A 16,998-nucleotide genomic window follows, 5' to 3' on the forward strand; every position below is an offset into this window, starting at 1 on the left:
ATTTTCAGGTCTGTTTTTTGAGATTATTCCTGAGCTAAATCATCTTAGACAAAAGCAAGCAGAAAATGCGGTCTTAGATATAATACAACCAGGTTTTATTTTAATTTCTCTCTCCCCCCTCCCACACTGGCAAAAGTTTAGAGGGAGTTTAAAGTTTTGTAAACATTTTAACTGCCCCTCTTCCCCTCTTTATGAATTTACAAAGCAAAGGAGACAGGGATACCAGATTTACAACAGTTCCAAGTCTCTCCATGCTATTGGATCCAAAAACTATATACAAGTCTGCAGCAGTCTCTGTATAGTTACTGTACATGTTTGGGGAGGAGGAGGAAGAGAGGGAGGAAGAAGAGGGGGAGACTACCTCCCCAAAATGAATAAACCAAATGAAATAAAACCCAAAGCCAAACTGCTCTGGAGCAACTTGAGCCTCCTTCTTCAGGCAGTGATGACAGAAAGGCAGACACCTTAACACAACTTCCCCCAAACTGCAGCCTTCCCCCCACAAGCATGCTGCAGCCCTCTAGGAACAGGAAGTGGGATTGAGGGGGGTGTCATACATATTAAGTGCATTTTGCAATTTCAGGTTTTTGGGTTTTTTTTAAACTCCTGTGGGGAGCAGGGAGACCTGGGATTGTGTCGATAGTGAAGTACTATGGATCAGAATGAAGGGATGTTCAGTAACTGAAGGTGTAGAAGGCAATCGGAGCCATTGCCTCACCTCACTTTCTCCCTCTCCATGGTGTATAGGAATTCAGATGCTGCCTACAGTCAGGTTCTCAATCTCACTCCATTAGGAAGAGGATAGGTCTCTGCCCCTTAACTTGCATATTCTAACACAAAACTCAATCACTGCCATACAAAGCCAATTGAGAATGTGGGAGATACTTGTTTGGAAAATAATGTCCTTCCCCACCCAAGACTTTAGCTGTCTCTTAAACGAGACAAATTCACAGCAGAAGGGCCTCCAATAAACTGGTCCTATCCCTATGACGGTAATATACAAAGGAGAAATTTCAACCTGAAACAGAAGAGGTACACCCCCTCCCCCAGATTATACATTCCCATATGTCCAGAAGGGCTGGAGGTTCCAGGGGGGAGAACTCCAGTAACTGTCATCACTACCTAATGGAAGACAGACTCAAAGCTTTCCCTCCAAAATTAATGTGCTGAGAGGGGCTGGCAGGGGGTGTGCAACATCAAACCAATCCAAGCTAAACTCTGCCCACCACCACCCTCTCCCGCTGTTGCCAGTTCTAAAGTTAGCTTATGAATGCAGCTCCTGGATTTGGAGAGCACCTCTTGTCCTGATGGAGCACTGAAGTCAGTATCTGTGTGGCATTTTGGTTTTGACCAATCTCTGTTAACCACAAACTCTCTCCATGATTGCACAAATTGGATGTGATAAGCATGACCAAGGAAAGGAAGATACCATATGCAGAATCCCAGTAGACTTTCCAGAGAAATCAGCAAAAGAAATGACAGCACAGTGAGTGCTTGCTGCCTGCAGTCAGCCTTTTTGGGAATGAATCCTATCTCCCACCCATCTTGGAGACAGAGCAAAGTCCACATGTCTGTAGGCTGACCGAGACAACAATGACTGTGCAATCTGGGACAAAGATTTTGTTGGTGCTAGAAGAAGCAGCCTGAGATGACGGACTTTGTAAGTCACTGCAAGGTGAAGAAAAATGGAAGGTGGAGAAAGTTCTGTGTCCAAAGGTGGAGAATCCATGGTTAACAGACACAGGAAAAGCCGGTCAATTTGCAAGATCAGTAGTCTTCCAAAGTCTCTATTTCGCCCATATTGAGCCGCTCTGATGAGGCATTCACTGAAAATCCTGTAAAACAAAAGAAGAAATGTTTTAGTCTGGATGTGCATATGTAAGTATGATATAATAGGTTTTATTTATTATACCCAACAGCTGTTTAAAGAAAGGAAGTAGAGAATACATGCCTAATTAAACCAAGAAATTCACTAGGGCAGAATATATCCACCCAAACCGCAATTTGACAAAGTCACCAGTGTTACCACCCGCAGACTTAGACAAAGCATCATAGGATCCTATGTGATGAAGCACCAGCAGTTTGGTCTTAAATCTGTCAAAAGATGGCCTCTTTGGCATCACTGTTCCGCAATACTATGCTAGGTTACTGGATAGTACCGTCTCAGAAGGAAGAATGCTTAAAGCACCAATATGGTAGTATTTCTAAGATATTCTTCAGTCTAGTATTTAGATGGTACAGGAAGCAGAGTTGACTGGTGCAAAGATCCAATATCCATGGACTGATCCTGATCATCCCTCCTTAGCTTCTGAAGCTAGCATGAGCTTTTAATCTGAAGTGGTACCAGCTTCCATTTTAAAACCACTTGTCCAAATAGAACCTTGATGGAGACAGTGTGCGTACGTTTAGAATTAAAAACACCATAAATGTTTATGTTCTTTTCAATCATTACAGCCTACCCATCTATTTATCATTTTTCAGCAACTTGATATTAAGGGAGCTGTGCAAGGCTGAGTGAGTATAGGAAATCCAACATACACTAAATAACCCCCATGTTTTACATCATATAAACATTAAAGATCAGATGTACTAAGGAAAGCGCAGAGGGAAAGAATGCAAACCAATGCTAGAAAGTGACCACATAGCCAATATGGTCACATCTATTCCAAAGTTTTGGAACTTGTCTTTTTTTGTACAGATACCATTTGAGCACCAATAGTTGGAAAATTATTGCATTACATTTTTTGTGTGAGGAAGCTGCATATAAAGTACCATGCTTTACTGTCTTTAGATTAAGTATTTAGAAAGCTTAGTATGTGATAGTTATCCAGTTTAATTTTTTGCATGTTATATTCAGTTTTAAAAAATGGATTTGAAATTGCCTATTTACTAAGCCAAGTGGGTGCCCTCTGGTGGTATATTAATTCTTGTAATTTAGGTATATTCATTCTTGTAATTTGAAGAATGTTTTCCAGTTGATAAAGCACTGCACTTTTAATAAAAGTCTGTATATTTAAGTTCTGTTCCAATTAATTTTATTTAAAAGTCTCTCTCAGTACATCTGTAGATTTCCACCATTCAAATAAGTAACCACAGTGGATTATTTTGACATGCATGTAGATAACCAGGGGAGTGGTGATCTCCTTATTGGTAGAAGATAAAAGCTTTAAGCTACAGATAGGTCTTCTTCAGGTCTGGGGAAGGAAGCAAAGGGCATAAAATGTGATAAAATGTGCTGTATGATCTCTAATATGAAAACACTTCTTGCTGAAAACAAGATGTGCAATCTAGTGAATAAAGATGCTGATCTTAATACAGTTTGAGGAGTACAGTACTATTTCCACAGAGGGGATAAAAATATACTAAGATCTCGTCCAATATGTAATATGGATGGATATGTTCATCTTTATTTTTAAAAACTAAAGTAGTAGTAAACACTATCCTTTAAGCTACAAGAAACAGAGAGATGTGACTAACCACAATGCAGGCTTTGAAATATTTTCCCCATTTCTATTTACAAAAATAAAGAAAACAATTCAGAACAAGATGACTGCCCATTGGCTAGAGATGGGAGGTTTACAAAAAGAACACTATTAGAAAAGGTTTTGTGAGCTATGAGATTTTTTTAAAACAAGACTACAGTAAAACTCCGATGGTCCGGCAACTGACGGTCCGGCACTCCTGATGGTCCGGCACCATCAGGAACCCGGAAGTGCTCCGGGCAGCCGGACCATTGGAGCTGCTCTGCCCCCAGCTTCCCCGATTCAGCCGCTGCTAAAACTGACAAGCGCTGAATCCGGGAAGCAGGGGGCAGAACAGCTGGAGTGCTGCTGGGTAGGTCCAGTAGCGCTGCCCTTTGGGGCTGCGGGACCAACCCAGCAGCACCCCAGCTGTCCCAGATTCAGCCGCTGCTGAAATTGACCAGCGGCTGACTCCAGGAAGCCCGAGACAGAGCTGCTCTGCCCCAGCTTCCTGAAATCAGCCGCTGGTCAGTTTCAGCAGCAGCTGACTTGGGTACACCTGGGACAGAGCAGCTGGGGTGCTGCTGGGTTGGTCCCCGCAGCGCTGAGGTTTGGCGTTACCAGACCAACCCAGCAGCGCCCCAGCTGCTCTATCCCAGGCGTCCTGATTCAGCCGCTGCTGAAACTGACCAGGGCTGACTCCAGAAAGCCCGGGGCAGAGCAGCTCTGCCTCTGGCTTTCTGGAGTCAGCCGCTGATCAGTATCCGCAGCGGCTGACTTGGGTACACCTGGGGCAGAGCAGCTGGAGTGCTGCTGGGTTGGTCCAGTAGCGCCGAGGAGCGGCACTGCAGGACCAACCCGTCAGCACCACAGCTGCTCTACCCCAGGCGTCCCCAAGAGCAGCTGGGGTGCTGACTGGTTGGTCTCGCAGTGCCAAGGGTCGGCGCTACCGGACCAAACCAGCAGCACCTGAGCTGCTCTGCTGCAGGTGTCCCCGATTCAGCCGCTGCTGAAACTGACCAGCAGCGGCTGAATCGGAGACCCCTGGGGCAGAGCCGGACTATCAGAAGGGAAGGCTATGAGGGGGTCTCGGGTAGCATCCCCCCACTCCACCCCAGACCCCTCATAGACCCCCCTTCTGATAGTCCGGCATATCTGATAATCCGGCACCCCCTGGGTCCTAAAGGTGCCAGATTATCGGAAGTTTACTGTATTAGGGGAACTGAAATTTCCACTCTTCAAATCATGAACTCTATCCTACTAGGATCTTCAAATGTGGGAAGGAATGAGTGGAACAGGGGAACATATACACATCATGCAGCTCTCATTCATCAAAAGTATCATTTTCTTCATTGGAAGATCATGGTCTAGATGTATGAATAAAGTACGCAGAGTAGTTACAGTAACTAAGCAAACAGGATAGAAATCTTAGCTGTGGTGGGGAAGAAGGGTTAAAAAAACCTAAACCCAAATCACAGGGAAAATGATTGAGGGAAACTAAAAGGGAGGTTCGGTATTTCATGACCTCAGTTTAGAAAGCATAAGGAAGTACAGGCCATAGAGAAGTGTGTCAGAGTCAGTTATGCACAGACAATGAACTGGTTTCAAACAGAAATAAGATGAGGCTCCAGATTTCAAAGGACTATAATTATGGGAGACAAAGGATAAATTACTTACAGCAGTCAGGAAAAGAGGAAGAATTCTGGTAGGTGAAGCAATAGTTTAATGAATAAGATGGTTTGTGGTCAATATATAAAGCTGGTTTACAAATGTAGGAGATGAGGGAGGCCCCAGTCATAGAGAAAGTAGTTCGGAATAGAAGAGGTGACTGGAGTTATGTGGAGGCTGAATTTTAGTTCACATTTTATGATAGCACAGACCCGGACATACTTATCCTGTATCAGCTCTGCACTATTATTACTACAATGACTTAGCATTTATTTAGTGCTTTTCAGCTTCAAAGCACTTTAGAGAAATCCTCACATCAATCCTGCTGTGGTAAAATAAATGAATCTTCTTCATTTACAAAAAGAAACTGAAGCATTGGATAAGACCACACAAGGCGTCAGTATCAGTAGAGCCCTGTGTGGATACAAAATTTGTATCTGCATCCACAAAAATGAGCCATGGCTATCTGCATTGACACCTGTGGATGACGATACCCACATATATAAAGTGGATATCTGCAAAATTGCAGGGTTCTCTATCCACATCTGCATGAATGAGCTGCAAATATCGGGATTCACATTACCCAGGGATATAAAGTGGATATCTGCGGATTTGCAGGGCTCTAAGTATCAGATTCAGGATTAGAACTCCTGAGTTCCTGATGCCAACTCCTGAACTCAAACAATGCCTCTCTGATCCTTATTTGAGCAGATTTGCCAATTTCTTTTTAAAATATATTTATCTTTTCACTTGTGCAAAAGATAAAGCAATTCTCCCGATATCAGTATTACTACTCCTAATAAGAGCTAGGACCACCAAATGCGGTATGCAGATTCCTCCTATCAATTTAAAACACGGATGGGGTCGACTGTGCCAAGACCCTGGAATATGATTGTTTCTCATAAAAGAGAAAGGGGGGGGGGGGGATTCTGTTAGCAGAGAAGGTTACAAGGAATAATGACCACTGTATAATGGTCTTTCTGTCATAACAAAAAATAAATATTTTAAATCTTTAATTAAATCTAGGAATGTAAAGTTAAAAAATGGAAGTGGAAAACCAATGCTGCAAATTCTGTCTCAAGGAAGAACAGTTTCTTACAGGTAACTTTTAAAATGCCAGGGAATGTATTTTTTATTATGCAATCTAGTTTTGTATTTTCCCAAACGGTAGTATTTATTCTCCATTATGATTATATTTATTATAACACCAGAAAAAGGTTGTATTTAGCTTAAGATTTTATAATCCTCCTTTTAATATCCTGAGAGAATCAAACTTCAATTTATCTAAAAAATAAAGCAGAATCAGTTCCTCCCCCTCAGATATCAAAAATATCCCCAATGTGTGAATATTTGATGCTTAGCTAACACCTTCTAGAACCTCAACTTTCCATTTTAATAGTTTACGCTTAAGAAAAAACACCGACAAAAATTGATTTGTTCTCTACTTCCACAGCCAGAAAAGTCTTCTCTTCTTCCCACCTATTTTCAAGATAGTTTTAGAACCGAGTCAAGGTTAACATTTAAGAGACCAACTAATTCCTCAAGATCACAGATTAGAAAGAATTTATTCCAAACCGGTATTTTTCCCTTTTCTAGAAAAATAGATTTTTCTAATCTGCTGGACTGGATCTTCCAATCTGTTGTAAGTACAAGAGGCAAACACTTGCGGGATTATGCCTTGCCCAAACTGACTCCTGATAACCACTACAAATGTACCTATCTAAAAGCCCTCCCCATCTGGTGTTTCTGCCTCCATTTGGGTGTAGTGCTAAAACAATCATGAATATAGGTACCACCTTTAACCACCTCAGAGATCCATAACTGTCTAGTATATATTTGAAAGAGTTCAAGTGTCTGTCAGTCTATGAGTTTGTTCAACAACTATTCTTAAATGGTAAGAGGTAGGACAACCCAATTGGGTGTGCAGCTCCCTCCTATAACTGAAAGCAAGGTCAGGACAATGGGATGTGCCTAGAATGCAACCGTTTCTCATAAAATGTAAAGGGGAGGCATTTCTGCTAGCAGGGCAAGTTACACTATATAATGACCAGAGGGGGGCAGGAAGGGGCAAGAGATGGGGACCAGAACAGCTACACCCAAATGGGGCAGGAGGGGAAAAGGGTGGAGAAAGACAGCTATCTACCATATATTTCAGAGACTTTGTCTGTCCCCCTGCCAGGGGACATGCACCCTCTCCTCCAGCTGTGCCCACTGCAGCAGCCATGGACAGGCACCTGGCTCCAAGTTGCTGTGGTGACACAGAACTGGGATTGTCCTGTCTCCCCAGGGCAGCCTGCATACTAAACCACTTCTCCCCAGCTCCACACCAGATCAATGATTTAAATTAAGAAAAATTAACTTGGGGACCTGAGCAACACCGGGAAAATCTCCTAGTATTATAAATGTAGTACACCATATGCCCTGCATCACTTGTGGAAATGGTAGCAGTACTGGACGGGTAGAGTCTCAAAGCTGTCTTTTAAATGTAATTAATTCATTAATTTTAAAATACAGACTCCTCTAAAGGGGTTTCATCCATACTTCTTCCATATATTAATTTATGAATCTCTAGGACCTATGAAGCACCCAAAAAGGACTTTGCACATAGAATTTAAAAAAGACTTTTATCCCAAATAAGCCACTTAAACGGAAGAGCCTAATTTTGAAGTACAGTAAAGTCTTGATTATCCGGCCTTTGTTTATCCAACATTCCGGTTATCCAACGTGCTGCCCATCACGGCAAGGGGCTCCCGGGATGCTGGACAATGGCCTTGATTTCCCTTTCCCCTCCCCTGTTCCAGGGTTGGGCAGGAGCTCTGGTTGGCAGGTCTGCAGCTCCCTCTTGTGGCTGAAGAATTCACGGTCAGCAAAGTAGCTTTTTTTCCTGTTTTTCCTGTTTTTGGGCAAAGCAGCGAGCACCTTGCCCTGCGTCATGTCATCGCCAGGGAACATGGAGTGGTGCAGGGCAAGGGCTGTGCTCCCGCTGCAAGGCAGAGCCCTGGATCGTACTCCCGTTTGCGGGGAAGTACAAGGGCTGGTCAAGGCAGCAGATTCAGGAGGTTTAGAACTGGACCTCGCAAGGTATTACAAAGTTCAAATTTGTAAAATTAATTACTGTATTAAAAGAATGTTTTTGTATTATCTGACATTTCCTTTATCCGACCATCCTCCGGTGCCATTGAGGTCGGATAATCAAGTCTCTACTGTACCAAAACTCACCTAACAAGCTGGGATCTGCCCGAACCATTTTCTGTTTCTTCTTTTTTTTGCCACTCTGCACAGCCTCAAAGTTATGCTGGTTGTTGCTCTGATTGGTCTGAAAGACGGAATGCAGTGCACTATGGTTCATCCCCCACACCGAGTCCTGGAACAACAAATCTAGATTACAAGCTAGAATTAAATGTTGCCTGTTCACTAGAAATACACAGTTGACATCAAGTAATTTTCCACATGACACATAAGCAGAATATCCATTAATCTATATTTAACTTTTTCATAAACTAATCCTGCACCATAACATTATCTCCCTATAAAGTTATTTATTTACACAAGATCTCAGGTAGTTACACAGGTAGATTCTGTACAATTCCAGAGTAGCTCCTGAAACATGTTTCCTCCCTCCATTCTTGATAATCTACCTCCTTCACTACCAGGAGCTATATACAGAGATGTGGATTTTCACTGAGCCTTTGCTACTTTTTCCAGAAATACTACTAATGCACTTCAAAGATCCTTCTCCAAAATAAACATGTACCTGCTGCTGCCGCTGCTGACTGACTTTTTGTTTGGCACGGCGCTCTAGAAACTGCTTGGCAAATTCCTTGGCTTCAGGAGTATCTCCAAGGTAGGCTCTGATGTAATCATGGACCTCGTACGGAGACTCTACTTCCTTCAGGAAAGAAACAAACGTGGGAACTGCAATACGAGGGGAAGAAGATGGACCATGAGAGAGACATGTGTTGATGCAAAAGTGTGCGCCTTCAAAAAACAAAAACTTTTTTTTTTTAATCCAGTTCTTCTTTTGTCGAACTAGCAACCATTGTAAACAGCCTCTTCTGTTCAATTCCCCATAATGTAGTCCCAACAAAATTGCTTACTAACCTTTCCTAAACTACTGTTCTTCTAGGTGTGTTGCTCATGTTTATTCCATGTTTGGCAATGGTGCATGCACCTGTAAGATTTTTCCTTTGGTGATATTGTTGTAGGGATGTGTGATAACCATTACTTGAACAGTCATGTAACCACAGCAAATACTATCAGTTACATGACTACTCAATAGTCTTCAGGGGTGGGGCCAGCAGCCTGTGCGTGTCAGCCCATATAAGCCGCTCTTCCCCCCCCCCCCCCCCCCACCTGAGCTCCTAGCAGACAGCATCCCATGGAACAGCTTGTCTGTGGTGAGCTTGGATCTGCCTTGGACAGAGCCTCTCCTGTCCCCATTCCTCGCTGTCTCTGGGGGAGGCGGCAGCAGGTAGCTTTGTGGAGCCAGCATCTGACCCCTCTGACAGCGACACAGCAGCACAGGGTGTGGGTATGGGGGAGAAGCGGCTTAAGTGGGCTGATATGCACAGGGAGTTCCCACATGTACCAACTCCCCTCCCCCTCTTACTGCCTCTATCGGGGGGGTGGAGGGGAGGAGAGAAGAGAGATGCATGTAGTCGATAAGATTAAGAGGTAAGCCCGGACTTATCAGTTAATCAGGTATTTGATTACACTATGATATTCCTAATTTGTTGGGCTTGCTGTAATGACTCAGATGCCACATGCTAATGTATAAGTATAAGAGGCATCGCCAGCCCCACATCCTCCCAATTTGTTCTTACTGAGTAACTCCGACATAGTACGGATCCGCAGCCTCTCGCGCGCCTGAAGTCAGGTATTTTCCAAGATGAGATTCTCTGAGCTGAAATAAACAGGCCTTTCATCTGGTCTTAACAACTTAGTCCTCTCAATGCAAAAAGGTAAATCATGCCTGACTGCCAATGAGTGAACCCACTGCTCTTCTGAATTCCTGTGTTGTTTGGGGAAGAAACTGGCAGGAAAATGGCTTAGTTGCTATGAAACAGTGAAACCACCCTCAGAAGGGAGGTTGGGTGGGAACACAATTGAACCCTGCCCTTTAACACTGTGTACAGTAGTTCTGACTTAAGGGCTTAGTTTTCCAAGACCATTCTGGATGAGAAAATTGTCACCAGGAAGGCAGTGTTCCAGGAAAACCAACAGAAGACACAACGCTAGCGGCTCAAATGGAAGGCCCACAAGTCTTGACAGAACCAGATTTAAATCCTATGAGGGAATCTGCATGAGAATCTGCAGGTGAAATCTCTCCAACCCTTTAAGAAGGTAGATAGATATCTATGACAAAACTAACCTACCACTCATTAGCAGGTAGAAGACAGACTGCTGCTAGGTATACCTTAACAGACGCAAAGACCAGACCTTGTTGTTTTAGGTAGAGCAGGTAATTCTATATTAACTAAAGGTGTGACAGTCAGAGCAAGACCTAATTGAGAAGACCATAACAAGAAATGCTTCCATTCAACCAGGTATGTAGCCCTAGTAGAAGGCTTCCGACTATCTAGCAAGACCTGGCAGATGTCTTCTAAACAGGCTTATTCCAGTGGGTTCAACAATGGAGCTTCCCCACTGTCAGGTGAAGGGCTCAAAGATAAAGAAATAACTTTTGCCTTATCCCACTTAATTTTCAGAAGGACTTTGAGCACCAGAGGAACTGGAGGGACAAAGCTCCTGTTCTACGCATTTCATGGAAGGCATCTGAAAGGGAGCCAGGGATCCCTATAGAGATAAAAACTGGTGATATTTCATGTTCTACATGGTTGCAAACAGATACATCTAAGGAGAAACCCCACCACCACCACCCCAACCTCTGGAAAATGAACCTGGTGGCGTCTGGGTGAAAAGACCACTTGCGGTAAGAGAAGAAACATCTGCTGAGGTGATCTGCCAGGGTGATGGGGGTTCTGCAAAAATGGGAAGTCTTGAGGCAGATGGAGTGCTTCAAATCATAGATGGGATAGCCTTCTGACACAGGGCGGAGGAGCATGCTCCTCCCTGATAGTTGATGTAGAACATGACCACTGCATTCTCTGTAAATACTTGGACTGCTTTGCCCATGAGCTGGGGAAGAAGTGTTTGGCTAACTAAGTGGATCATTTTGAGCTTCCTGATGTTTATATGTAGGGAGAGCTCTTCCTGGGACCACAGGTCCTGTGTCCTGAGGTGACCCAGGTGGTCTGAAACAACAAAATAGGGATATACTGATGGCTGGGAGACGACAAAGGCAACATCTGCCGTTGCAGACTGATTTCTTTCAGCAGCTGAGGGTGACAAGGATTGGTACAGGAATAGTAAGCACCAAGTGTTGTCTGTTCTGGGAATATACTGAAGCTAACCACGTCTGCAGGCTCTGAGGTGCAGCACTGAAAGCCACACCAGGTAAGTGGATGCAGCCATGCATCCCAGAATCATAGAACACTACAACTGGAAGGGACCTCAAGAGGTCATCCAGTCCAGCCCCCTGCCTTCATGGCAGGACCCAATACCATCTAGACGATCCATGATAGATGTCTATCTAACCTGCTCAAATATTTCCAGAGATGTAGATTCCACAAACCTCTCTAGGCAACTATTCCAGTGTTTCAACACCCTGACAGTTAGATAGTTTTTCCTAATGTCCAACCTAAACCTCCCTTGCTGCAGTTTAAGCCTATTGCTTCTTGTCCTATCCTCAGAGGCTAAGGAGAACCATTTTTCTCCCTCCTCCTTGAGACAACCTTTTAGATACCTGAAAACCATTATCATGTCCTCTCTGTCTTTTCCTTTCCAAGCTAAACAAGCCCAATTCTTTCAGTCTTCCCTCATAGGTCATGTTCTCTAAACCTTTCTCTACAAGTCTGAGGCAAACCCAGGATGTTGTTATGGGATAGGCTTTGACTCTTGATATCAGATCCAACACTATCTGGGGAAAAAAGCTCTGGCATAGATCAAGTCTAGTAGGGTGTGTCTAGACTACAGGGTTGTGTCGACAAAAGTGGACTTTTGTCGACAAAACTATACCTGTGTCCACACTGCCTTTGAGTTATGTCGACATAACGTTGACAAAACTCGGCAGTTTTGTCGACGTATGTAAACCTCATTCTACGAGGAATAACGCCTTCTATCGACAGAGTTCTGTCGATAGAAGGCATTATTGCATCTACACTGTCCTTTGCGTCCACACTGTTATGTCGACAAAGCGCCTTGCTTTGTCGACAGAACTGGATGTAGTCTAGACGCTCTTTGTCGACAGAAGCTTTGTCGACAGTATCTGTCAACAAAACTTCTGTCGACAAAACCCTGTAGTCTAGACATACCCGTACTGTCCTGATCAACTCCATTCTCTGTACTGGAACGAGAATCAAATTGTGTTTATCAACATGCCCAGCATTTGGAAGGTGACTTGGGACCAGACAGATGGTGAACATGTGAGCAGCCTTTGATAAGCCAGTCATTGAAGTATGGATAAACTTACACCCCTTAAGGCCTTCTGTGAAAGGTTGCTACCATCACCATGCATTTTATAAAAACCTGGGGAGTGCAGACAGACCAAAGGTAAGGATGGTGAATTAGTAATGGATCTGGCTTAATATAAGCCTCAATTTGAGGGGGTGCAAATCCAGAATGAGTTAGAGACCCTCCCATCCTTTTGGAAAAGTTTAGAATAAAACCACTTCTCTCAAGTTGTAAGGCATCTTCTCCACAGCCCCCCACTCACAGGAGGACTTGCATCTCTTGGACTAGAATTTCCACCTAAGGAGCGTCCCTAAAGTGGGACACCGATGGGAGGGTAGAGGAAAAATGAAGGGTATAACTTGTCCACCACTATACTTAGAATTCAGCAGTTCAATATGGTCAAGGAACATACCAGGCTGAAATGGGAAAGCTGATCCAGACACAACAGGGGGACAGGACCTGATGAGGGAATTGACATAAGCACCGTCTGAGCGTCTTCAAAAGTAGTTTGAGGCTTCTGTGGAATATCTATGCGACCCCAGTAGTGAGGCTGAGGTGAATCGAAACAGTTGATGACAGTTATATCCCTTGCTTCTTCTCATGAACAAGTCCTTTTGTGACAGAGGTGCCGAGAAGAGAGCTGGTAAAGGAGGCTGAAATGTTTCTTTGAAGGAACTATAGCATAGAGGCCCAAAGACCTGAGAGCAGCAGCCTTTGATTCTTCCGGGCCTTGGATCTGTGTGTCCATTTTCTTTGAAAAGCGTAAGCTCACTTCAAGTGCAACGTCTTTGATTGCTGAACCTCTTGTGATAGCGCCAAGAATTGCAACCAAGAGCATAACTTCATGGCCATTGCAGAAGCCACTGTTCTGGCTGCAGTTGGCTGAACAGGGCCATTGAAAAAGAACAAACCACTGAAGATGCTTGCTGAAACAAGAAGAGATTTTCCAGCAACCATCACAAGTAGTAGGAAGCAAGTGAAAGGATATGAAGCCAGCAATGCCCCTTGTATTGTCACATAAACGTACAGCACCAGAAGGCATGAGATCTGACCTGACAGATACCACGGAGGGAAAAGTCTGCATCAATGGTGCACGCAGCACGTGCACTCTTAAAGTGGAATGTACATGAGCAAGCGAGCCAAGAACATGTTGCAGACATTCTATTCTTATTTTACCCAAAGAAAAGGAGACACTCCCCTCTCACCTCACTGTGATGTTCAAGAAAATTACGTGTACAACAGTAAGGACAAATAATCTCTCGATCCGCAATTCCTAATTGGACTCATTTTGCAGCAGAGTTAGTATTAGCAGCTCAATGAACCCCATGCTCAAATGGACCATAAACCATCATCTGCTTTTATGCCAGTCAATGCAATTCTATTGACTATAACATCAGAGCAGAGCATAATTCAATCAACCTGTATCAAAAAATGCTTTAGAGAGACAATTACAATGTGACATGTATTTAGAACAACACTAGATTCTCACATCTGTAACCTGTCATCTCCAACCAAAAGGAATCATCAGTAAGGGTGAGAGTCTGGAGTTAATCCCAATTCCATTATAGCTGCGATATTTCATCCCCAGAGGGAAGACAATGCAGTGTAGTTTATAGCAATGCCATTTCCCAGCCAACCAAACACCACTTTGATAAAAATGCAGTTGTTACCCACAGAATTCCACGTGTGCAAACGTGATGTTCTTCAGATAGTGTTACAAAGCATACATTTCACATTCTTTCCCACTTCTTACCATCCAAGTTGTTGGCTGTGTTGAGTGCATGAAGCATCTGTTCACACCACTGAGTGAATCCATCCTGGGCTTTATTGACCCCTTGAAACAACTTTAATAGCTTCTCCTCTTCTTCCACCTTCTTGTTCTGTCTGCTCGTAATTCCTATAGATTTACTGAGACAGAGAAATTGTCATAACACATACCATGCCTGAAATAGTCATCAATTCATGTAGATAATATTAAAGATAACACTATACAGCCTATAAAAGCTCATGACTTTATCAAGGGCCAGTAACATTTAAGAGCCATCTTATTTTCTTAGTGGATGTGAAAAATCAAAGAAATTGGGACTCTAAGCAGCCCATAAGCTTTTATTGTCAAATACCATTTTAAGAAAGAGGTACAGAATTCTAAAGACCTAAAGGTGATGAAGCTATAAATCGGTTAAAAAAGAAAGTCAGGCAAGACTGGCAGTCCTTTGCCAAAAAACAAGCTCCTCCTCGATTCCTACCTGAGGCTGGCATTGCTCTTGTTTTTACTGGTTGAGTTACGAGGCCCCACTTCCTTCACTGCATCATCCCAGAACCCCATGTTTGAGTTTTTGGTGTCAGCATTGCTCCAGATGCTGCTGACTAGATCAGTTGCCCACTGGCTGGTGGGATTAGTGTTTAAAGAGCCCCACACTGAATTTCCAATGCTGCTGTGCAGGTTAGAATGCTGTTGAAACATAACAGAAAGATTGTGGCTGTTAGCATCATATCTGGAGGAGCAGCAGCACTGTCTCACCAAACCGACACAGAGTGCAATGAGAGGGGAACAAGGCAGGTGACAAGTTTCCATGTACTGGTTAGGTAAATAAGATATGCACCGTAGCGTTGCGGACTCTGTTTGGCTGCTGGTGTTGGTGCTGCTGCTGCTGCTTCTGCATCTGCCTCGCCTCTTCCTGCTGTATTTCCAAGAGAGATTTGGTAGCACCTGATGGTTTGGAAACATTGCCCCAACCGGACATTTTTTGCTGCTGTTGCTGCTGCTGCTGCTGCTGGAGGGCTTTCATCAGTTCACGCTGCTGACGTCTTTGCTGTCACACGCAAAAGAAACAACAAACCTTTCTTACTCTCAGAAGGTAATGACTCCTAGGGATTCTGGTTTGTGGATTCTTTCTGATTTCAGGTTGCGAGGGTTTTTTTTTCTTTTGGGGGATGGGGGGGAGATATAATGGACAGCACCATTTTTATGCCTATAAGCTTCTTTATTGGTTTCTATAAGTATGTTTAAATTACGACTACTGAATTTTAAGTGTCAGTAGTACATGATAGTGTCTAATTTTGCCTCAACATTATGACCCAGGCAGTTAGTCACTCAATTTCTTGCTGCTCTAACTCTGGAAACCACTTACACCAGCCTCATCATATACTGCTGTTGCACATGAGTAGGAAGCAGAGAGTTTGAAAATGAAACTAAAAAAATATTAAGAAACATCACAATTCTTCATTTTTCTGGCTTTTTAAAAATAATTAAAATTCTAGGATAGTATTTAATTTGTTGCTTTAACTTAAAACAGAACTTTGCTTCCCCAAATTTCTGAGCCATTACGCCACTTTAGAACATAATCTATTCCTAAACTCTGATTTAATGTGATTAAGGCAAATGTCTGTCCCCCTTTTTCAACAAAGAGGTAAAGACCATAATAACCTTTCTGCTACCAAAAAAAAGTAGATAAGGCTGAGTACAACAATTGAAGGCAAATAATTTTCTTTTCCAGAGTTAAGAAATAACAGAGCTTTGCTTCTGATGGGTGAATGCTCCAAAGATATAGCCAATATAATCAAATATTACAAAAGAGTAAAAGCAAAAATAGTGCATTTGTAAACAAATGCTACTATATAGTGAGGATACAAAAATATGGCAGTAATTAACAGAAGTAATGTTCTATATATCCATTCACAAGCCAAAATCCTTGTCATAATATAAGCCTAAACCTTTAAAGCGTGTCAATTGAGAAGGTTTTCCTTTTTTTTCTTCTTCCTACAGCCCCATTAAAATGCTATAAAAACACTCTAGAGCTCACCTGTGCCACAAAAATTGTTTTTTTGCATGTAAAAGCCAGGGCTGGCACTAGGGCAAGAATAGGCAATTTTTGAAGGGGGGGGGGGGGGCCACTTCAAATTTTGGAAGTGGCTGTGGGCCAACCCCAAAAGGGCGGGGCTGACCCAAAATGGGCGGGGTTAAGAGCTACCCTACCAGGAGCTTTACTTGACCTGGGGTCCCTGCCCCCTGACTTCTAGCCAATGGAAGGGACCTGGAGCAGAAGGGAGAGTGCAAGGGGGGTGGGCGCCTAGCCTGCTTCCAGAATTGTCTGGGGTGAAGGCTTAGATTTCATATAACAGGGCCTCCAGCTCCTGGCCCCCACTGCTAACCTGTTGTCTGGCAGCTGCCATGCAGGCACAAGCCCTTGGAATAGAAGCAGCTGAAAGGGCTCAACTGCCAGACAATGCAGCCACCCAGCAGGAGAGCCCTTTAAATAGAAACAGTTGAAAGGGCAGCTCTCATGTCTGGCTCCCTACCAACACTCTAGAGGCACTGGGAGCTGCAAGCCCTTTTAAGTGCTTCTATTTAAAGGGC

The 16,998-nt window shown here is 43.4% G+C and overlaps 1 protein-coding gene across 8 annotated transcripts in view; it reads right to left on the minus strand.

The window, feature by feature from the left end:
- Window positions 1-73: 73 nt before the first annotated feature.
- Window positions 74-16,998, minus strand: part of GIGYF2 (GRB10 interacting GYF protein 2) — a 132,750-nt gene continuing 115,825 nt past the window's right edge. For 7 of the 8 annotated variants that reach the window (XM_075937385.2, XM_075937382.2, XM_075937383.2 and 4 more), the window contains 6 exons: window positions 15,245-15,454; window positions 14,888-15,093; window positions 14,395-14,549; window positions 8,884-9,044; window positions 8,349-8,493; window positions 74-1,835 (listed from right to left, as the gene is read on the minus strand). In XM_075937385.2, the coding sequence (XP_075793500.2) occupies window positions 1,768-1,835; window positions 8,349-8,493; window positions 8,884-9,044; window positions 14,395-14,549; window positions 14,888-15,093; window positions 15,245-15,454 (945 nt within the window). In that variant the 3' untranslated portion in view covers window positions 74-1,767. Of the gene's footprint in view, window positions 1,836-8,348; window positions 8,494-8,883; window positions 9,045-14,394; window positions 14,550-14,887; window positions 15,094-15,244; window positions 15,455-16,998 lie in introns of those variants that run through there. The other variant, XR_012906183.2, reaches the window with a different exon arrangement.

The sequence above is a fragment of the Pelodiscus sinensis genome, chromosome 10 (assembly GCF_052426305.1).
Source record: "Pelodiscus sinensis isolate ZL-2025 chromosome 10, ASM5242630v1, whole genome shotgun sequence".
NCBI lineage: Eukaryota > Metazoa > Chordata > Testudines > Trionychidae > Pelodiscus > Pelodiscus sinensis.